At 44.0% G+C, this 22346-nt stretch overlaps 7 protein-coding genes across 8 annotated transcripts; 3 read left to right on the top strand and 4 right to left on the bottom strand.

Annotated features, from left to right (window-relative positions):
- The first annotated feature begins 128 nt into the window (after positions 1-128).
- On the top strand, positions 129-4261 carry LOC108113014 (CTTNBP2 N-terminal-like protein). The gene is made up of 4 exons (XM_017223435.2): positions 129-1255; positions 1313-1499; positions 1564-1685; positions 2198-4261. Exons 1-4 carry the CDS (start codon positions 421-423, stop codon positions 2857-2859), a joined length of 1806 nt encoding a protein of 601 aa, XP_017078924.1. The 5' UTR covers positions 129-420; the 3' UTR covers positions 2860-4261.
- On the bottom strand, positions 4174-6648 carry LOC108113013 (nuclear pore complex protein Nup75). Its single transcript, XM_017223434.2, has 6 exons — positions 6559-6648; positions 5339-6501; positions 4926-5271; positions 4676-4866; positions 4461-4608; positions 4174-4401 (listed from the first exon to the last, which is right to left on the bottom strand). The coding sequence occupies exons 1-6, from the start codon at positions 6583-6585 to the stop codon at positions 4270-4272; spliced, it is 2007 nt and encodes a 668-aa protein (XP_017078923.1). The 5' UTR covers positions 6586-6648; the 3' UTR covers positions 4174-4269.
- A 1343-nt stretch (positions 6649-7991) lies between these two features.
- On the bottom strand, positions 7992-8670 carry LOC108112418. Its single transcript, XM_017222261.1, has 2 exons — positions 8431-8670; positions 7992-8375 (listed from the first exon to the last, which is right to left on the bottom strand). Exons 1-2 carry the CDS (start codon positions 8604-8606, stop codon positions 8120-8122), a joined length of 432 nt encoding a protein of 143 aa, XP_017077750.1. The 5' UTR covers positions 8607-8670; the 3' UTR covers positions 7992-8119.
- Positions 8671-10312: 1642 nt separating this feature from the next.
- Positions 10313-10891, top strand: LOC108112493 (D site-binding protein). The gene has a single exon (XM_017222361.1). It carries the CDS (start codon positions 10313-10315, stop codon positions 10889-10891), a length of 579 nt encoding a protein of 192 aa, XP_017077850.1.
- Positions 10892-11300: 409 nt separating this feature from the next.
- LOC108113000 lies at positions 11301-15132 on the bottom strand. The gene is made up of 3 exons (XM_017223413.1): positions 15058-15132; positions 12537-14627; positions 11301-12320 (listed from the first exon to the last, which is right to left on the bottom strand). The coding sequence occupies exons 1-3, from the start codon at positions 15091-15093 to the stop codon at positions 11301-11303; spliced, it is 3147 nt and encodes a 1048-aa protein (XP_017078902.1). The 5' UTR covers positions 15094-15132.
- An 89-nt stretch (positions 15133-15221) lies between these two features.
- LOC108113002 (major facilitator superfamily domain-containing protein 6) lies at positions 15222-22329 on the top strand. Of its 2 annotated transcripts, XM_017223415.1 has the most exons (5): positions 15222-15323; positions 18692-18809; positions 20142-20398; positions 20639-20784; positions 20847-22329. In XM_017223415.1, the coding sequence occupies exons 3-5, from the start codon at positions 20338-20340 to the stop codon at positions 22242-22244; spliced, it is 1605 nt and encodes a 534-aa protein (XP_017078904.1). In that variant the 5' UTR covers positions 15222-15323; positions 18692-18809; positions 20142-20337; the 3' UTR covers positions 22245-22329. The 2 variants fall into 2 exon arrangements, with proteins under 2 accessions (XP_017078904.1, XP_017078905.1); XM_017223416.1 differs by lacking the exon at positions 18692-18809 and having other exon boundaries at positions 15228-15323.
- LOC108113001 (transferrin) lies at positions 15361-19394 on the bottom strand. The gene is made up of 4 exons (XM_017223414.2): positions 18730-19394; positions 17457-17824; positions 17092-17394; positions 15361-17028 (listed from the first exon to the last, which is right to left on the bottom strand). Exons 1-4 carry the CDS (start codon positions 18821-18823, stop codon positions 15649-15651), a joined length of 2145 nt encoding a protein of 714 aa, XP_017078903.2. The 5' UTR covers positions 18824-19394; the 3' UTR covers positions 15361-15648.
- Positions 22330-22346: the final 17 nt, after the last annotated feature.

The following is a 22346-nucleotide window of genomic DNA, read 5'->3' as shown; positions in this document are numbered from 1 at the left end:
TTCACATTAACCGGGCTAGAAGTCATTTATTAATCAAAAGACAAACACATTTAAAAATCTATAATTCCCGCCATTCACAAAATTTTCACGAGTTGGCCATAAAAAAGCCAGATATGACGGAAAAAAGCGGAATTGGCATTCCTGCCGCAAGTATCCACTTTTTCACGGGCAACAAATTGACAAAGAATTTTAAAGATTATTTCTTGTGGCCATTGCAGGTTCCGCAAAAGCCACTTGCCAAAATAGGAGGCTCGAACGGAGCCCAGACCCGAAGTGAACGATCGTAGAAACCGTGAATATTGTGGAATTTGAGTACTGAAACGCACCAAACCTTTTTTTGTATGCCGTGAGCTAAGAGAAGGCGGAAATCGGGAGTTGGGAATCCGGGAATAGGGAATTGAAAGAACGAGTCGGAGGGAAATGGAGCAAAACTCGAACAGTTCTCCCGCGGAGGCGTTGGTAGAGGCACCAGCTCCAGATTCAGAGTATGGCATTGATAACTGCTCCGGATCCGGGTTGTCGGGTTGCGATACTGTGAGCGCCAATCATGAGTTTCAGACCATGAAACCTGGACCCGGGGTTGTGCACGGGGTGCTTGCCAGCACCACCACCGCAGCCACAAATGGACGCACTCGAGCCGAATTGCCGCACAGCGAGCTGGTTAAAATGTTATACTACCTGGAAGGTGAACTACAAGCGCGGGATGTCTGCATTGCCGCCCTGAGGAACGAGCGAGTAAAGCAGCTCATTGCCCAGCTGCGTACTAAGCGATTACAGCCCAACGATCCATATGCGGCCATATTTCGGGATAAGATCGCTCTCAATGGGAACCTTATCTCCAGGGAATCATCTACTCAGGCGGCCCAGGCCGAAATGGAGGTGCGTCAAATAATTGAGCAGCAGATGGAGCAACAGTATCAAATGGTCAGCAAGCAGAGAGCCACACATGTACGTATGGTAAACATACTGACCGAATCGCTGGAGAACAACCAGCGTATGCTGCAGGAGTTAGAGGAGGAGAAGCGAAAGCACGAGCACACCACGGCGCAGGGAGATGACATCACATACGGCCTTGAGATGGAGCGCAGCAAGCTTAAGCAGGATCTCGAGGAAGAACGGGCACAGGTGGCCAAAATGGAGAAGGATTTGAAGAAGCTGCAGGAGACGCTTGAGTACGAGCGCAATCGACAAAAGCAGATTGTTCTTCTTCTGATTGCGGAGCGCAAAAAAATATTGATGAAATATATTGAAGAAGGTGCGTATAGGCGTTACAAGCTAGGCCAGTGATTAATGTAATATTAATGATTAACAGGAAAACGCTCTGAGGATCTAGCTCAAATTCTGGCAGAGGAGAAGCAACGTTCAGACACTATAGCCGAGGGTCTCGAAGAGGAGAGCAAAAAGTCATTGCGCATGGAGGAGGAGCTGGAGAAACAAACACATGCCATGGAGCAGGAACGAAAAGTTCTGTTTGCTAAACTGGCGAAGGAGGAACTACGGTTGGTCAAGTTCAAACCTGGAAAAGAATCTTTATACTTAATCATGTTTACATCTTGAATCCAGGGTTAAGGAGCTGGAGCAGGAACTTAATGCCCTACGCGGCGAACACGAGGCTCTGAAAAAGCAGCAGCCACTAGGGGGCAGCGGATCTTCAGTGACCGCCACTAAGGCGCGACAATTCAGCGGTGAGTGAGCCAGACGAGGCACTTCCACCTGGAAACTGGCTGTTGTAATTATGGTTGCCCTCTTTATAATTTTCTATATACAATCTTTAACTCTATATATATATTACTTTTTTTTCGAACTCCTCTTGAAGCCGAAATCTTTTGTTAGAAAAAATGTTACGCAATTGCAAGGTGATTTGTTTTTTGTTTTGTGATGTTCCTCGTGCACACCTCGTTGCACCAACCCCAAAAACACGCATCCGCACGTCCACCCCGCACGCTCGCACATCCCAGTCATTGGAGCACACTGACAAAAGCCAAGCGTAGCCAATTGACACCCGGTAGCGTCTGTAGAGTTCTCACGACCATGCCAAAACATTTCACATAAGCATGGACTTGGCAGAAGTGCATAAAATGGCTATAATGCCCTAATACCTTCTGCTGGGGCCTGCTAGTCTCGGAGATCCGAAGATCAAGTGTTGTACAAAACTTTTCATAACTGAATGCTAATCCCATCCCTCTGCGTTTTGCAGACGACGCCTGTGCCACGCCCCCAATGGTGAACATCGCCAAGATCGTGCAGCCAACTGCCACGGTTACTAGCATGCCGGTTTCGGGACCACAGACCGGCATCGCGCGTTCCATAGCGCCGGGCCAAAACATCCGGAGTGCTGGTATCGCAACGGCGCCCACGGGCACGGCCACAGCAGCAATAGCACCACTTTCGGCCGTGCTCAACCACACCACAACCACTACGAACAACACCACCAGCAGTAGCAACGCCACCGGAATCGTTGGGCAAGCAACAGCATTGATGGAAACGTCTGCCACAGTCACCGTACCCATGGTAGCGCCACCCTCACCCTCGCCGGCGAAGATGCAGCCAACGGCCACTATTCAGCGGGCGCCCGGTGGCAAATATGCCGCCCTGGCTGCGGCAGCTGCGCTCGATCAGACGGCCACACCACCACATCCTCATCCCGTTCCCATTGCCGTGCCACCAGTTACAGTACCACCTGCGGGAGCCCGTGGTGCACCGCCACCCATACCGACCAAGCCGATCGTACCGCCCAAGCGGGAGCCATCGCTCTCTCGGCTGGGGTCGATCTCGGGCAGCAGTGCCATAGCGGCTGCCACGGCGGCCACCGCATCCACCACGGCCACAGCATCGACGAGCGCGGCAAAGCATAATTAGACACCCCCACTCAGATTCACATTAATAACTGATATTGGGCGTAGGATAAGTGAAATACTCAAGCAGCGTAGTCCCTCAACGACCCCACTAGGCAACAGGATCTTCCATCTCGAACTGCCATAAGAAATAGTTCTTCCTGCATCCATTCCTAAAAAGCTGCCTTTTTTATAATCAAACTGTTTCTCTAAACAGTAATCGTAACCTTGGGTCACTTATAAACATTTGAAACTTTTTTGAATTCTTTAAATATTTTCTAATTCTTGTTATCAATTCCAATTACAAAAGATTTCGATTTTTACATTTTTAGAATCTTTTTAAAATGGAATTATCAACATTGATTAATATTTCATTGCAATTCAAAATTATTCTTAATGTTAAGATCTTCAACTATGGTATATACCCCGAGGGTAAATGATTTCCCTAAAAATGGAAGTGAAGTTAATTTTTTTATTTAACATATTTGTATGTAAAAGTATTGTTCAATTTTTTTCCCAAAACTCCATAAAATCTTGTCAGTTCGAGATTGGAATGTTAATAAGTTGACATTTTTTGATTATTTGTGTATTTTCTGTTGCCTAGTGTGATTGGCCAAGGAATGATTTTGAAAGAAAAATTAGTAGGAGTTTGTTAAGCATTAGAATGATGAATACGCAGTGCGATCCACCCCTGGCGGCTTTTCGTCTATGTTTAGTTTAGTTTTGATTGTTTTTACCAAGCGAATGATATATATTTTGTAATGCCGATGGCGGTTCAAGGGCCAAGCCAAGAGACAAGCGACTTTAATTGTAATTCCGTACATAGTAATCGAACATTTTGTACAAGGCCGTGCGATTCTCATAACGATTAACAACCAGAATATATAGTAATTATATACATACCCCCAGATATATATATATCCACGCATATACATAAACTTATGTGTACTAACCCTTGAGCTCTGGGCGTTGTTTAATAGTTTTAGGTGCGTCGTATACGTGTGTCAACTTTCTATCTGTGCAGCTAAAGTACTTCGTAGTGATTGATTTTAATATATTTTAAGTTTGGTTTAAGCTGTTTTGATTTGCCGCCTAGCTGATTCCAGAGAAGTGTATCCTATAGATTAACCCATGCCGTGTACACTAGCATAGTTAGCTGGGATACCAGCAGGTTGGAGCTGCTTTTAACGATTGCGTTATCCTTAGTTTACTAATGCGTACTGTAAACCCTCCAGCCCCATGCAGCTTGGATTTCCTTTTAGTCAAAGGGCAGCAGCCAGTCAAGTAGTGTTGTTGGTACAATAAATAGCAAAGAGGCACAAGATATAAACAAAATGCGTATGAATAACAAGTTAGCAATGCAAACAATCTATATTACGATGTATTGGAAAAGCGAAAAATACAAAATAAATTACTCTAAAAATGCATTCAAAAATCACGCCACTGGCATAGTGTTCTCAATGATTAGTGCTCTGGACAAATTCCGAGCGCAGGCCAGACGCATGCGGTCCAGGATTTTATCGACGTTTTCCACCCGATAGTCTTTGAACACGGTTTCTGTATGATGCTGTCGAGGAAACGGATGATTAGTTAACAATATTATAGCAGCAGTAGGTCAAAGCATACATTTCCATATTTGGACACATCGCGTTCGATAATAGGGACAAGTTCAGTTTCAATATGATGGAGAATGGCCACAGTTTCCTTGGCGAAAATTTTCGGATTCTCAGACTCCAGCAGTGGCATGGAATCGATGAGCAATGACGGCCAAAAGCTAATTGAAGATAGGTGTGATTTAAAAACATAAAATTATCTTTAAAATTTTAGAGACTATATCTTACAAATCAGGTGTAATTCTTGATTCCAACAGATTTACGAGAAGCTCAGAAGCAGAGAGAAAGTCTCGATTACGATAGTATTCGTAGAACTCATAGTATTTGGAGAGGAAAACTAAGCGTGGTGAGATAAACATTCGTCCTCCCACATTGGCTATTGTGTCCGGGCACAGCATGACTCCTGTTCTCGAGTAATGCTAATGGGGGAAGCCAGCAATTATAAAAACATACATAAGGAAAATTAATTTGTTGTCACCTTCAAAATGTAGTCTGCAACCGCCGTCACTAGCAGAACATCTTTGGAGCGGATGGCCCATTCAAGAGCATTGCCATAACGTTCATTATTGTAGGATTTCTTCGAAAGCACCTTGCAGATCTCCTGTTCCACACCCGTGAGTCCTCGATGCCTGGCCAGGTTGATCAACTTAGCGGCTTGACGTTCAGTGTGCAAGGTGATACGAGGCAGAAGCAGTTCAATAGCTGCCTGACCCTCCTCTTTGCAGCAGTCCAGATAATCGATGCCTAATTGCCATAAATTGTGTGTTGTCATTAGATAACTGCCGTAATCATAGATCATTGAATGACGTAAGGCTGGAAGATCTCTATAAAATATAAGAAGTAAAATATTATCGTTCGACTGAATGCAAAGCGTAAGATATTAACACCTACATGTTGTTTTGATCAAAGTAGCTCTTTAGCTGACCGCAATGATGGATTAGATCAATTAAATGTGTGGAGAACCAGTGGGTATCGTTTAATTTCTGGGTCTCGTATATAAAGAGCTTTATATCGTGATCCATGAGCTGCGCAATCATGCGATTCATGCCGCAGACCTCCTTATTTGGACGAAGCAGACACCAGCGGTTCAGCCAATTGGTGGCTGATATTCTAAGCTCAAAGGGTTTGCAGGTGGGCTTGGTAAACAGCAGGTATCCAGGTAGGTATTCATAGCAATCTTGTGCCTCTTTAATTCCCGCATCCCATTGTTCGTTGTTGCCCGCGACCAGCCGAAGGACCTGCTCTAGCTCTGGTTCCGTGGCAAATACACCGGTCTGAATCTTACGTTCCGAGTCCACGTGCCAATACTCCCATTGCGAGTGAAACTTCTGCAGCGCATAGCCCTCTTGGTATACGGGCATAGATTTCAGGATCAGCTCAGCCGCCTTGAATGCTGGCTGTCCAGACTTACGATTCTGAGATAGAATTGCACGCGAGACATCTATTTGGCCCAACATGATAAGTGACCTAAGTACTTTCCAGTAGTCATCCGAATCGCTAGCCTCCTCGGCCATCAGCAGAAGATCGGTAGCCCTGTCCTCAGTTTGTGGGGAATGAAAGCGTGCCCAGTCGAGTAGTTGGGGCACAACAAGCTGATTATTCTGGATGTATAGAATTTCGAAGAGATGCCACAGGCACTCCGCCGCATAGAACACGATGATGGCATCGGTGAAACGAGAAAGGCGCGGCTCATCAGTCTGCACTTCCGGTGACTTCTTGGCCTGCTCTAACTTCTCCAGGCAGGACCGCACGATGCTGCGGTATGCCCGCGATATGTTAACGTACTCGGCACGACTGGCCCTTAGACCCAGTTGCTGCAGGGTGGCAAAGGTGGCATTCGCCTCAGCCAAGACACTGCGCAGCACTGGTTCGTCGAATAGAGTAGACTCCTCTGCCAGGTAGATGAGTACTGGATCTTGGCCAGCAGACTCAGTTGGGACGTCCGGCGTATTGTGCGTCACATGCCGGTAGGCGCTTAGTGCGATTCGTGATCCCGGCAAAAAGACGCCAGTGAGTGTGTTGCCACAGCGTGTGGCCAAAGCATCGCCGAGTTCCTACCATGATACAAAGGAGTTTCAGCCATATAAAACATTTTTTTATTTGGTACTTACGAAGGCGGGAACGCTGCTATCGTTCATTTTGGCTTAATGATTTCTCTATTTCTAAACAACTTGTTTGACGAAAATTATCGATATATGCTGTGCCTATCGAAATATATCGTTTGAGACCTTTAAAAAAAAGGGAGCCAAAATCAAAGAAAAATATCGATAAAATTAAAATTAAACTGAAATATCTGTGACGAATGTTTTTGATTTTGTAACGGTCTTTTGTCTTTTTTCCGCCGCAAAGCTTTGAACTAGACTGTATTTCTATTTGTTGAGCTTAATTTAATACATATATACATATATTTTTAACAGTGAATATGGATAACACCTTTGTAATGATTAAAATTGAGGTACTCAAGCTTTAAGAGAATCTAATCTTCTACCAACGCCGAGTGCTGCGTCTTCGGAAAGTTCTCATGCAAAGTTAGATCGGCTATATCGTCTTGCATGAGGTAGTAGCCTTAGGTAACCTTAGGTAATTTGTATGTCGCCCAACTGAATCTGCATATATGTAGATCTCACAGAGAGGACAATATATACAAATGAAAAGAAATTGGGTTACTCAGGTTACTGCTGACAATCGGCCAATTTCGGCAATATTTCCAATTTATCAAAATTCCCTAACAATCAATCCTTACTGCCTGAAAGGGGCGGACCGCAGAAGACCAGTAATGACGTCTTCAATAAAATCTTCAAAGTTCTTTTTTAATTACTTTTATTTTTTTTAGATGAACTATTGCTGTTTTTAAATCAGTATTATAACTTAGTTATGGTACATGGCAAGCTAATTAAATTGGCTATATGCCAACACGTTACCCACATGTCAAGTCACTTGATTAATGTTCTGTTTTGGGGCTGGTCCAATTATGAACGCGGAACAGCAATCGGCAAATGACAAACACAAAACTGTCTCAGAACTAAAACAATAATAATAATTGCCTTTAATGTGCAAAAGCAAAAAATCAAAGGACACCGTTGTGGACCCAGGAGCACCGATCTGTCGGTGGGGTGCTAATAGATTATGCCGCAACGATTAGAGAGGCAATAAATAACACCTGGACGGGATCCCATGCGTGTTTGCTTTATATGGCGCATATGAGGACAACAATGACGACAGGTCCTCCTCGTGTCCTCCATTGTCCTGGTGTTGACAATTTAAACGATTCGGCCAAAAGGGTAATCGGCCTGGCCAGGGGTCATTTTGGGGCACAGTTCGTCGGATCATAACTAGGGTTTGCTACCCTATATACACAATTGTCATACTAAAATCCGTTTCCCCTATGAAAACACCTGCAACATTCCTCATGCTATTGGGCCAACCCTCGAGAATAATTAGCCTGGTTAAGTGTCAAAAGGATGGCAGACCCCGCGACATGTGTTCTCATCATAATGATGATGATGACCACCCGTACTAAACTACCCTGAAACTTAGATTTGCTGGAATGTTACTAGACGCTTATAATTTCGATGTTGGTGTGCGGAGTAGCGTTCACGCTGCTCTTGGAGGAACTTAATTCAATGAACGAAATGGTTAACGCAACGAATAAACTAAGGATATATCTAGACATCAATAGTTTGATCCACGCTGGGTGCAGGGACCGCTGGAGATCGATCCTGGCTCCAGGCTGGGGCAATTGACCTTTTGCAATTCGGCAATGCGCTGCCATGTCATGTTGAAGTGGCGCACGGAACGCGCATTGGACAGTTTGGCAATTGGTCCCAGAGTTCGGTATCCATTGCTAATGAATCGTATGAATCCCTTGGCAGTGAGATCCAGCAAAGCGGTCTTTATCTGCGACTCAAGGTCCCCGCAAGCAAAAGGTCTGGTGAGGTGAGAAGATACAACATATATTTTGTATTTTTATAAGTCTAACTTACTCTTTCTCCAGCATCTCCAGGATATGATGATCATTGATGCCATTGCTATACTTGGGATGGTCTTGGAAGATGCGCACCATGTCCAAAATATACAGAGGCAAGTTGATGTGGTAGCTATTGAACGGAAGCCGCAAGGTGGTTGGCTCACAGTCCCGGATGGTTCCTTCGTCACACATTTTTTGCTTTTTATATGGGAGATTTTTTTAGTTAAAAACTCAATAGAGTTGGATCGATTCTAGACAAAGGCAGAGGTCAAAGTGAATGTTTTAAACGTTTTAGCCAGGGCCCACTTGTTCATGCCTCGGGACATTGGACATTGGTGCTAATGTCATCCAATTAAAGGTGTCATTAACGGTTTGTCCACCGTGTGTCCCCGAGGTTTGCTCTTCAATTACTGGCCAAACAAACATCGAAACAATTACATGTTCGGTAGATATATTACCTGGTAATTTGTCTAACACATAAATAGCCTGTGTCGAAAATGCTCCTCCCAATGCATTAGCAAAGGTCCCTTGGGGTGGCTCTAGAGAATTGGACATACGTCATAGATTTTTCGGCTGTATTCTAATGCAACAAATTCGAAAACTTCTTTTTTGTATTTTTGTGAATCTATCTTGCTCAACCCTTTGACTAGTATTAGACTTCCTTCAGTTGGCAGGCATGTCACTCTGGCACGCAATCCATTATATGCCTAGCTTCAGCTCTCTGTTAGTCCAAACACCATAAACGACATCGGTAGCATGCTAGTCAAAGGGTTAACTATGGCCCAACTTTTGCCAACAGATAATAAATTAGCGCATACATTATGAAACGTTATAAGGATGCGACTTCCGGTTACAGGGAACGGGAATGCCCCGTGGCCCAAACTGCCAATTTACCTGGGCAAACAGGTGACACTTTCTCAACCTTAAATGGAACGAGTTAAAGAAGACACACAGCGATGTTTATATGTGCCGTTTCTTAGTCTGGGCAGGAGAATATATTCGGGAGACATGCAAAATTCTTTGATTTTTGAAGAGTCATGCTTGATGAAATTGAAGTTAGCTAAAACTTTTTGATGTCTTGATATAGCATATTGGCTATATCTGGGCTTTCTGACAATGCACTTTTGGAGTTCAATTAATTGAGTAAAGAATATGTTTTGGGCTACTAAAATCGATTAAAACACTTTGAGAAAGTCTTCTAAAACAACTTCCATAAATCTAAGCTTAAGCTTTAAACTGATTTGTAAATCACTTCTTGAATCCTATAAAAGTTTAACATATAGAAACTTGTTAAGAATTTAAAATAAATTATTAATTTACTAATTAATATGGGTTATTTTCAGTGAGTACAATAACTTAAGGATTCCCACCACGCCTCTTTCAGACTATTACCGCTGCTTGTCGTCGAACTTTCGTCTACAAAATGTCGGTCGATAGCCACACGTCCACTCTCATTGGTCAGCGACAAGGAAATCCTTCCTATTTCCGCCCCACCACATAACAGTTGGCCAACACAAAGGACCAAGAACTTGCAACCAGGTGGGCGACAACCCCGTAGAGAAAGTCCAGGGGGCCTGGACTGGGGTTTGTAATCTGGCTAACCAGTTATATGAAGTCCTTGTAACCGGGCAGCACAAATAAATGCCATGCGGCCCCGGCCAAGTGTCATGTATTTGACGAATAATTACCGTCAACATTGCGTGATTGGTTGAATCAGCCGGCGATGGAGGGTTGTGGCTGGCTTAGAATTAGCCCCAAATGGGGGTGTGTGGGGGGGGTTGTGTGACAAGAACCTATAATTACCGCGGCAGGCAGGTGGTCGCCAGGACTTGGGCCATAACTCAGAGCAGGATTCAGACAAAGCCCGGCCGTTGGCGCGAACGGAAGTCAACAAAAGGATGCACTCGCCCGCACAGTCGCCTATCCTGGATGTCACTGAAACCTTATCGATGCCATCCGACGTGGATGCAGATCAGGAATCCAAAAAGAATTCTCCATACCCCTTTCCCATTCCCCAAAATCTCGGGCTACCTGGCTTGGGTTTCCCTGGGATGATCACTGCCAAGAGATCCACAGAATCTCTCCCTGCCTTCGAGTACATCGCTCCGCCAAGTCACACTCTTCAGGCCCTGGAATTCCCGCTAATGGAACTGAATCGAGTGGGCATGATTGGAGGTGGAATGTTTCCGGGTTTCATGCACCGTCGTGTGCGCGGAGAAAAGCGACCCATTCCGGAGGCTCAAAAGGATGCCAAATACTTTGAGAGGCGAAAACGGAACAATGAGGCAGCGAAGAAGTCCAGGGATGCACGTAAAATCCGTGAGGATAGAATAGCTTTTCGTGCTGCTCTTCTGGAGCAGGAGAACTCTATTCTGAGAGCCCAAGTCTTGGCACTGAGGGACGAGCTACAGACGGTGCGACAGCTCCTGGGAGCCACAACCGCCGGCGGTATGTTGTCAATGGCCAGGCAGGTGTGACTTTGAGTGAAGTCCATGAATTATCCGGAGAATTGTACATATCAGTGACGTGAGCAAGTAAAATCATTTTGTTCTACGAATATTTGTTAATAAATGTTTATAAAATATACACTTTAAGGATATTCTAAAAGTGCATTAATAAGTGTTCATTAAAAAATAGTTTATCCGAAACTACAAGATTATGAGTTTATTAAAGTTGGTTTTTACGGTTCTGGCAAAATCAAATTGTATTAATTACTAGACTGTTATTATTCTAAAAGTTAAATGATTAAGTTTTAACTTTTTTAATAGTTTCCATTAAGCTGCATTAAAGACTGATAGTTAGGATTATATCGACTTTATTTGCATTTAAAATTTTTCAAAATCGTTTCAACAAACGCATACAAATAATTAAAAAATATTTAACAAGCTAATAATCGTGGGTGTGCATGTGCACCTTTCCAGCAGAGTCCAGAATGAGAAGTATCTGCTCGTGCCCAGAGCTGTGAGCTCCTGCAATATCCGTGATTTTGGATCGAATTTCTGTGGACTTTTCTCTGGGTAGCTCACTGTCGCGGTAGAAATCGTAGGTGCGCACCATACCATTCGCCAGGGCAAAGAGCTGCCAGCCATCGCTCGACAGGATTAAGGCTTGGACAAGATGCTGACGCAGTCCACTACCACTAAGGAGCAGCTGCTGGTCAAAGACTCTCATTTCGTAGGAACGCCTGGGTCTCTCAATTAGCTCCAAAGCAGTATTCGGTCGGGTATCATAGGTGGAATTGGGATCCACTTGCTGGTCGAAGGATCTCCGTTCGTTGAGTATGATGTTCTGAATGGCGCAGGATTTTCCCGTTTCAGGATCGGGCTCATTGAAGGCTGGCGGGAGTCCTGTCTTGGGTCTCTGTTGGTTTTTTTGGCGCTGTATCTGTCGCTGATTGCAGTTGAGTATCATCACAGATCCATTTGATAGACCAACGGCCACATAGTTTTCATTAGAGAGCACACACAGTGAAGTGGGGAACAGAAAACGACTCTCGTTCACAGCGATCCTTGAGAAGCGTTCCGTCTTCAAACTTCGTGTGCAGCAGAGCACAAAGTTCCGGTTGGTACACACATAGATCAAATCACTGCCCGTATCGATGCTAGTGAAGCGTAGTCCTTGCAGTCCCTGACCCTGGAGGACGGTGGTCAGTGTTTGCGTTTCATTTAGCTCTTTTAGCAAGTCATCGCTGTAGATGTTTCCCTGGAACAAAGACTTAGTCTTCTCGTAGGCACTTTGATGGCTCTTTAGAAGGCGCCTTTCAACATAGCTCCTTAGATCACAGCTGGCACTCTGGAGGAGCTTCACACGAGCCCAAGGAGAGCTGAACTCGTTGCTATTGCTGGATGAGGCTCCCTCCACCAGAGTCCACATGGTCAGCAAGCCAGAGTCGTTCAGTGAGGCATACTGGAAAGGATTTATATTATTTAAATTTTATAAGGATTTTGTTTTAAAGATTTTATACATATATTTTTGATCATGCCTAAATTATATTCATATTTAGTTTAAGGTCACTTTCTTTACTTTTCTTGTTTTAAAATGGGTTTTTAAACTTTTTTTTTAAATAAAATTCTATTAAAAATTAATAAGTAGGTTAAATTCTTAGAGCGACGTCTTTCTTACCTGGATTTCCTTGTATGGCGTCTGCAAACCACCAGCTGCGGCTAACCCCCCACCCTTGCATTGGGGTCTAAAGCTGCGGACATCTACCACGGCACCCAGATCAATGGCATTCACCACATTCTGTAGCTTCTCCGACATGGGAACCACTGACTGCGTAGCTGCAAAGTGCGTCAAATGGCCATCTAACTTCGAGCAATAGCTGTGTGTCTCCCGCAGATCCCACATAGCTATACTGCCATCACGTAGTCCAGCCACCACAATATCTTGGGCTTCACTAGAGAGAGCCACGCGACTGACTTCTGCCCAGGTCGACAACAGACGTAAAGGCTGACCAGGATTGGACAATGTCCAAACCATCAACAGGCTGGCAAAGTCTTCTTTATAAACATTGCTATCCTTAGGACATTCATGCACGGTCACTACTAAATGTCCATTTCCGAAACTTCCAAAGATTCGGCGCACTGGGAGAGCATTGAGTAGACCTGTCTGCAATGGTATATTCCGGGGACTATTGTTTTGGCTTTGGTTCTTGTTACCCTCTAAAACCCTTCCCATGAGTCCTGCAGCCTTGTGAAGGAAAGTATTTAGCCTCTCCATATCCGTGGTTTTAGCTAATCTCTTTTGTTGCTGTTGCTGGGAGCGATCCTGCTCCATCCGATGCAGTTGCTCCAAACGAAAAAGGCTAGCTTTATATTCATCAGTTGATTTGGCGTTCGATGTATCCATCATATCCGCATCACCACTGCAGCTCAGCACCAATTGCCCACCGTAGTGAGGTGGATGCTGTGTCCAACTGCAGCGGCTGTGTACCTCAAGGGTCTGGCACTCCCCATCCATTTGCGGCGATTGCGTCTGTGTGGCCATTTGGCAGGCATTAAGCTTTCCATAGCTCTGCATGAATCCCTCGTAGCTGAGAGGCTTCATTTCGAACAGGTGGTAGTTGAGTTGGTCGAAACGCAATTTAGCCATCAGCTCCTCGCCACGACGACTGATTACGGGATGGGACACGAATCCGGAGTAACCACCATAGTACACATTTGACTCCCCACTCTGGGGCTTCTCAACTCCAGTCGTACTAATGCCGGAGTCCAGTTGCTCAGAGTTGGCCATCGAATTGGTATCAAAACTATCGAACTGATTTTGAGTGGACTGACTGCTCAAGGGATTCCGGCGCTGATGCATGTCATAGTGGCCAGAATCCAGTTTGCGCTCCTGATCTTTGTCGCGTTGGATCACAGTGATGGGATTCTGTGTGGGCTCTGAGTCTTCTTCCTCGTCCTTCTCTTCCGGCTCTTCCTCAACTTCTGCCTCGGATAATGAAGGTTCTTCCGGTTCATCTGATTCTTCTTCTCCAGGCGTGCTGGCATCCGTTTCAAAATCGGATTCATAGGACTCAAAGTCATCGGAGTAGTGATCAGATTCCGGGTCTGGCTTTTTGACTTCCTCAAACTTTACTTCAAAGGCCACTGGCTGCTTTACGGGCTGCGAATCGTGGGTCTCCACTTCGCTCCTTTGTTTGGCAGATTCCCTCTTTAGAATCACTACTTCCTCGGGATCTAGGGTGCGTGTGAAAGTTCTTGCTCTTGCCGGAGCAGAAGGGGCATCTTCCTTTGGAGGAGAATGCGACTCATGCTCCTTCTTAACTTGAGCCAAAGGGGAATATTCTTTTGAAGGTGTATGTGTTTCGTTCTCCTCTTTTGCCTGTCCTCTGCGTTTTTGCGGTGGTGAAGCGACCGTAACACTGTGGTAGGTGTCCAGTACTGCATTGGGCTTGGATTTGGATACGGCCTTGGTAATGGACTTGGGCTTCAAGGGTGGGTTTGTGGTAGTTTGTCTGGTGGTGGCACGCAAAGCACCTGGGGACGGTGTGGTCCTTTTGCTCAAGGGTTCCTTCTCCTTGTTTTTCCCCGTGCCTAATGGCTTTTTGCTAGTAGAAGGTTGCGCTGCTGTTGTGGTTTTCCTGGCAATTTTTTCACCTTCCAAGCTATCAGTTTGCCTGACCAGTGACCTTCGTTCCTTTGATTCCCTTGTGGTCGCTGGCCCACTTGTTGCAGGTGATTTTGTGACCTTCCTGGGAATTTCCGTTTTTGCCTAAAATTTAAACAGATTTTTTAAATCATAACGCCTTTTTTTTATTAATTTTACAGCACTGAGCTTTTTCACTTGACAACACTGACCAAATCAGATTGTTTTTTTGTGTGTGGCGATCGGTTCGTTTATTAGTTTTAATTGAATGCTATTACAAATTTACTACATTATTAACATGACGAAGTTTCAGCTAATTGGCAATCAAGCTTCTGTTGGTATTAACTCGAAGACTAAACCCGATAAGACAACTGTGCCCAAGTTGTAAATGATAAAATGTAGGTTTGTTTGCATTTGGTGGTGGAGTAAAGTGCAAAGTGGCAGGAAAAAGGTGAAATCGCTGGCGGCATACTAATCAATCGAAAAGTGTACTATATATATGTGTGCTTCAAAAGACTGCTCTTCTATTATTTTCGTGTGCCTTTTTTGGGCTTACGTTCTTGCTGCTTGTTCGCGTCGCATTTTTGGACATTTTAGTTGCAATTACTGCCCACTGATGTGCTGAATTTGATTGCCAAGTTAAAGGATTTAATGCCAAGTGCCACGTAAATTTAATCAATCGTAATGCTGCTCAGTTGTGACATTTTTGTATGTTTCCTTGGCAACGAAATCCTTGTACATAGCAACAACAAATGGGCCAATAAAAACACAATCAGCTGATTAGCCAGTGCTGAATATTGCGGACATGTTTGAATGCAACTGGTAGGTTCCAAACTAAAATAAATAGAGTTTTAAGCGCTTTTGTATTGAAACACATTTATTGTCTTTGCAGCATTTTGACAATATATTTAGAGATATATTATGTATATAGTTAATATAGGACCCCATATTACATTATTAAATATTAATCGGCATCGATAACGTGAAGTTATCGATTGTGCTATCGATAGCTCAATATTTAAAAACAACTGCCTTTTAAGAATTTAAAACCTTGATCTGTTGATAAAGGTCTGGTGAAAACAACTTTTATTCTTAAATTAGTTTTAGTGTAATATCACAATAAATAAGAATATATTTGAGCTTGGGACTAGGTGAACTGGCGATGCAGTGTAAGAAAGAAGCCGACAAACAACATCCAGAAACTATGACTAGATTTTGTGGCTCCACTCTCGTCAAAGTTTCTATAGTATTGTGTGTTAGCGTACCGATCGTATATATGCTCCATCACCCGCCTGGCATTATCACGGTGAAGTTCTTGAAGGCCCAGCAGTCCATCGGTTGCATCCCGGAACAGCACGTTATTTCTCTTGTCAAAACTGCCGTAGAGGGTAAAAGGACGCGTCTCACTCTTGTACTTTCTGCCAAATAACTGATCCATATCTCGTAGAGAATTGTAGATCTCATTGCGCCGAGTCAACGTGGAATTGTGGGTCATTAGATGACCTCGAGTGGTCCAATGGAGGTAACAATAATCGAAATTGGATCGTTTTTCGATGCCTCCATAGGGGCACAATACCCTGAAGTCCTTGTGATTGCCATGAGCCAGCCAATCCGAAGTGAGATTACCAGCCACATACTTCTTATATACATCTGAGCTAAGGAAGGCCACATCACCACCCTCGGCAAGGCAACGCAGGGCACCCTCGTCGCCCTGATAATGCAGAGGACACTTACGGCCCTTTTGCGGATTCCACAAGCAGGAGTCGCGATCGAAGAAAGAGTGCATCGAATGCACCTTGCCTGTGGCATTCACTATTGTTTCTAGAACGGATAAATGGGAAGCTCCCTCGTACGAAGGCAAACAGGCTCTGGCTTCCCTGAGATCTTTAAAGTTCTGGAACTTGGAATCCTTGTGCACCAAGGCAATGGTCACATACCGATCATGCATATCCGTAGCGAACTCGTACAGAAGTGGTACTAAGTTGTAGTCCCGCTGAGCCTGTACCCGCATTTCTTGATCCACTAAAACCACATCAGTAGCTTTGAACTTGGTATCGTCTAAGCACTGTTTCACATCCATGGTGCGTACGCATTGGATATTGGGTTGGATACCATAAACTTGTGATGCCTCCTGCAGCCAGGAACATTTGATGTGCTGGATGATGGAAGTAGTGCAAAAGACTATTGAACGTGGAGGATTGCATTCCGGAAAGCTGTAGGCTGACTGGAAGGCAGTGGCCTGATCCAGATAGTCATCAATAGTTATCACATTATCCAACGGAACTGTAAATACGTGGTATGTTTCCAGAAGGCTAAGTAGAGCATTCTGCCAACTATCAGGTTCGTCGTGATTGAGACCAGTTACCAGACGTTGCACTTGGGCGGCATGGGTACGACGTGCAGCCACCACGGGCCACGGTTTGGCCACCCAAACACATGGATGTGAGACGTTCATCGGCTGCAGATGACCATCAGGGCAGAGGTAACTGTATTCCGAAGGATTAGCCTGAGCCGCAATCCCGGAGAACTAAAAGGATTCAAGTTAGTTTTGAGTATTTACTTAAACCAAAAGGATAGCCTTCAAACTTACTCCAAAATGACTGCGCACATCATCTAGACGAGCCCAGGCCACGTTGCCGCCTCCACTGGTTAAACAGTAAAGAGCTCCACGACGTCCCCAGTGCTTGTCGGTTTGGTCACAGCTATCGGGTTCATAGCACATCTCGCAAAGCGAGGGATAACGTTTTTTTAATATGCGATCCTGCTTGGGATCAGGCACCCAGGGACCTGCCTTGCAACTGGGTCCAAAGTACTTCGCTGAGGATGCAATGCGATCTTCCGTGACAGTAATTTCAGGGTCGCAGGTCTTGGAAACCATGGCTGCTTCAAAGTACTGCAAGAAATCAATTTCGTTTGAGTACATACTATAAAAAATCATCTCTGAAGATAACCTACATTGGCCAGAACCTCTGTCCAGTGATTGCCCAAACCGTAACCGGGATGGCAAAGCTTGGCGCCTCGGAGATCATGGACTGTATGAATATTGGCTTGATTGTCCACAACAGCGACAATTTCGTATTCAAAAAAGGACTCATGAGAACGCAACTCACTGGCCACCAGGATCTCAACGCTGGCCCAGCGGGCAGCCACCAGATCCTCCGACGTAAGCACTCCAAAGTGGGCAGTACCCTTGTGGATTCGCCTTACACAATCTAGCCGGTCCACGCCGATGACGCACTCGATGTTGCTCTTGGCTTTTAGAAGCGGGCAGAACTTGGGGGTTTTCCGATAAGCGCCACGCGATTCAACGATACAAACTCGCACTGTGGGAGGAGAGCAAATGAATATATTTAATTTTGGACATCTGTTGATTTAAAATCCCCTAAAAAAAAACCTGTTGCCAGACGCGGCATTAATTATGATTATCTTTATTTTTAGGTATCTTGTAGTGCTTCTCCCGCATGCAGTTTTAAGTAACGATCTTATCTTGGGGGTATTTCACTTTTTTTGAAAATTAAAAATTCCCCTCAGGTGCGTCAGTTGACGCGGGGAAACCTAAACGGGTTGGTTGCATTCGCAGAATTGGCATAAAGCCGCGAACTGGAGTCAAGGCAGTTCTGGCGGGCCGCTTTTTGGGTTGTGGATCACGAGCTCCAAGGTTGGGACAGGTTTTTGATTGGCTGTTTTTTAAGATGTGACACTCTATAGCGGGTTTTGATTACAGCCGGGCAATTTCCCAAGGTCAACTGCTCTCTCGCAGTGCATTTCGTATTAAATATCCATGATAGGTGTTTTTTTACACTATTTTTATAGCTAAGTGCGGCTTTAGCTTGGCTTATATTTCAATAAAAAAGTAATTTTGATAGATTGTATTTTCTGATGGATTTATTTGAATTTATTAACTAACATTGTAGCTTGTTAACTGATAATACTCATTATAAGGTATGCAAATTGCTTTTGAACTTAAGATGAAAGGTAAGTATCTTTTAAGATTACTATTTAATAATTGCATATAATAATTTTAGTATTTTAAGTACTTAATAAATGAGTTATGATTTTAAGTCTGAAGTCAAGCTTTCACAAATATTTTAATTAAATTCACGCACCAGACAAAATCACATAAATCAATAAACGACATTGGAATTTAAATTAATTTCCCCAATTCACTTTGTTTTTATTTTCATTTCCAGACAAAAGAGTTCCGCCCCCTTAGCTTTAATCAACTTACATTTGCCATCATCGGGCGGTTCCAAAGCCACGCACATTGATATTGATAAGAACGAGGCGAAAAGCCCCACCAAAATTAATGTAAGCCACTGCATTTCTGATTGCGTCAACCGCTCGTTAATTGCCTCTCGAGATCGCCGTCAAGTCGGGATTAAGTTTAAGCTAGTCGGACGCGTTGAGAACCGCTTACGGATTTCCGATTTACTAGTTGGCTCCAAAAGCCCCGAACCGCTCGCAATGGAAGATCGTCGGCGACTGAAGGCAGCCCTCCCAGATGCTAGCGAGTAAAACTCGATCCGAGCGATCCGTAAGCTTAAGCTGCAGAATGAGATCGGCAGTGAACAGTGGAATAATAATGAACTAAACACAACGCACAGCTGATGAGTCAAGCGGGGTTTTTTTTGGATATCTCTCTGATTGATTAGCACCTATTAAGGGGACAGGGCGGTGAATATTAGAGGGGATTACCTGGAAGTCCAGATTCTTAGTCTCATCTGGCCGCTCCCTTATCTACAGTTTATCAACTACTGATATACATACACCAACCATATGATTGACCGATTCCTTATCGGCCGACTTGACTTATCAGTTGCCATACAAACTGCAAGCGTTTCAGCATTTTCTTCAGTCTCTGACCGCAGCTCTCGGCGTCCGTATATAAATTGATCTCAGGCAAGTCGTCACTAGTGGGTGGATTTTAATCGCGTGAACCTAATGGTTCAACGAATAATTGAAATCCGTACTTAATAATTAATATATACTCTAACGTTTGACAGTGCAATTCCATTGTATTCAAATGTTTTGATTAACTCAACAACTTAATCCAGCCAAGTAAAACATATCTATGGCTTCCCTGTTTTTTACCATTGTTCTGTTTGAGCTTGTTTCACGCACCTTGGGTTTTTTTGAGTAACTCCCCTTTCTAGGGATTTCAACATCTCTAATTTGCGTTTGATTAATGATCGATTTTGGAAAGTCAGCCATATTTTTTGGGTTTGCTAAATGTAATTTTTTTCTGTGTCAAGTTTACGAGTAATTTGGTAAACCGGTTTTTACCTACAAAGTACATACATTTACTTAAAGTTTTATTGAATTTACACAACACGCAATAACTAATTGAGTTGAAAGGCCCAAGTTAAGAGATCTTCGAAGTGCCTCAAAGGCATATTTATTATGGCAGGCCCTAAAATCTTTATCGTACCTAAAGACTTAATTTGCCCAAACATTATAACAGTTTTAGGTCCGGAAGATAAGAAAACTTGTTCTGATGGCTTATGCTTTTAGTTATCAACTTAAAAACTTTTATGTAGCCGATTACAACTTTCTTATAGTCTAGCCTAACATCTTATCACAGTAAGATAAGATATCGTTTAGCAGTCTCTGATTTACATCCATATTGCTGGCTATTTACAGATTCTTTCCACCAGACGACAACAGATCCCCACCAACGTCGAACGACGACAGACGAAGTGCAAAAATTATGATCTTATCGGGTTAGGAACACCTTCTCATCTGGAATAAACTTAGGATTGCATGGAGAGATCTAAACTGTGATACATTGTGTTTATATTTTGTGCACAACGATAAGCCATAATTAACAGACTGGACAATGGTGCGACTCAACAAGCGCCTGCTGCCTATCAAGGCACATTTCTTCTTTTTCATGGCAGGTAAGCTTTATAACTGATCTACACGATCCCAATTTAGATAGGTTTCACAATAATTGGGCGATTATAATCAATTCCCGGTATTACTTCATATCACTAAGTCTGTTATCGGTGACATTATCGAATAAATGATGAGAAAATCTGATGAAATGTTAGCAGGGCTTATGGAAAATTAGCTTTATAAATTTCCAAATTTCTTTCTAAAGTTTATGTAATATTTTAAATACCTATTTAATTTTCTAGCCATGGGACCCATACTTCCGCAATTGCCTGTTATTGGCAAGCAAATCGGTGTTCCGCCGGATGTAATGGGCTATATAATGGCCATCCTGCCCATACTTTATGTCCTAGCCAAACCCCTGGTGGGTTTCCTAGTTGATTATTTCACGGTAAGACTAGGACAGTTACTGTGTATATCCTTAAAATAAAACACATTTTATATTTCTTACAGAGCCTGCGCAAGTTCATTTTCATCTCTCTTATCCTTATTATGACACTTGCCTTTGCTGGATTTTACTTCCTTCCTGATAATTCACATTTCATCCCGTTGGAGGAGGGCAGTGCCCAATGGAATATTACGGTGCTAGGGAATCTACACGAGTGTAGTTCTAACATCTACTCCTCTCCAGCACTTTGTCAAACGACTCACCAGGCGGCATGTATTGCGGGAAAGGATGATGTTTCCGTTTTAATAGTGGCCCACGAGGCTGGCCTAAATCTCAGTCAGAATCTGCAACATGGCAACGAGAGTCATCACATCTGCCTCACTCAACCTGCAACTAGCGAATGGACTAATGCGTCTTGCGAAGTGCGACATGTGTCTAGCTGCATCTATGGAGCTGGAAAGTTTTGGCTATTTGTGTGCCTACTCTGCATAGGAATTGTTGGCTTTAACGTGACCAATTCCATATCCGATGCCTGTTGCTTTGATCTTCTGGGCGAGGAGGAAGAGGGAAAGTACGGAGCGCAACGGGTGTGGGGCACCATTGGATTTGGAGCCACAGCCTTGTTAAGTGGAGTCGTGGTCAACTGGTGGACCTCGGATGCAGTCAAAAGTCTAGCCCCCGCTTTGATCATCATGTGCGTGTTCAGTTTGCTGGATTTGTTCAGTGTGTCTAAGCTGAAGTTGCCGAAGCTGGGAGGATCCGAGTCCATTTGGAGTGATGTTTGGCAGCTGGTTCGTCAGCCACCTATCTTGGTCTTCCTATTTTTCGCCACCATGGCTGGCATCATCGACTCCTTTATCATCTACTTCATGTTCTGGCACTTGGAACAGGTTGCTGAAGCAACTGGCTATATGCACCAGATCAAGCTGATCGAGGGTCTGGTGGTGGCCGCCGAGTGCCTGGCGGGTGAGGTGCCATTCTTCTTCTACAGCGGCAAAATTATCAAGAAACTAGGCTATGTTCACTGTATGAGCATGTGCTTTTTCTTCTACGCTGTTCGACTGTCACTGATCGCCTGGATTCCCAATCCCTGGTATCTGGTGGGCGTTGAGCTCTTTTTCCAGGGCATAACCTATGCTTTGTGTTATACCTGCATCGTGGCGTATGCCTCTGCGGTGGCTCCTCCAGGAACTTCGGCCACAGTTCAAGGATTGATGGCTGGAATGGATGATGGACTTGGGTTCTCTATAGGATCACTGATCGGGGGACTGATGTTCAATAGCCTGGGAGGACGTGAAAGTTTCAAATACTTTGCCATCGCCGCCATTTGCACCTGCGTAGCACACATCGTGGTGCGTCCCACCTCCAGAAAGCGGCAGTTCTTGCCAAAACAGGGTTATCAACCGCCAACGGAACAAGAGATTAAGCAACCACCAGCTCAGGAACTGCAGGAGATTCATTAGATATTAAAATATTTAGTTTTTTATATCGATTTTGTTGCATATTTTTCTACGTACTTTTTGACAATAAAAAACGAGTTGTCCAAAAGTTGAACGACTTTGCTC

Source organism: Drosophila eugracilis, unplaced genomic scaffold (assembly GCF_018153835.1).
Source record: "Drosophila eugracilis isolate 14026-0451.02 unplaced genomic scaffold, ASM1815383v1 contig_90, whole genome shotgun sequence".
NCBI lineage: Eukaryota > Metazoa > Arthropoda > Insecta > Diptera > Drosophilidae > Drosophila > Drosophila eugracilis.
Note: the sequence above shows the minus strand (reverse complement) of the source record. Positions and strands in the feature narration are given on the sequence as shown.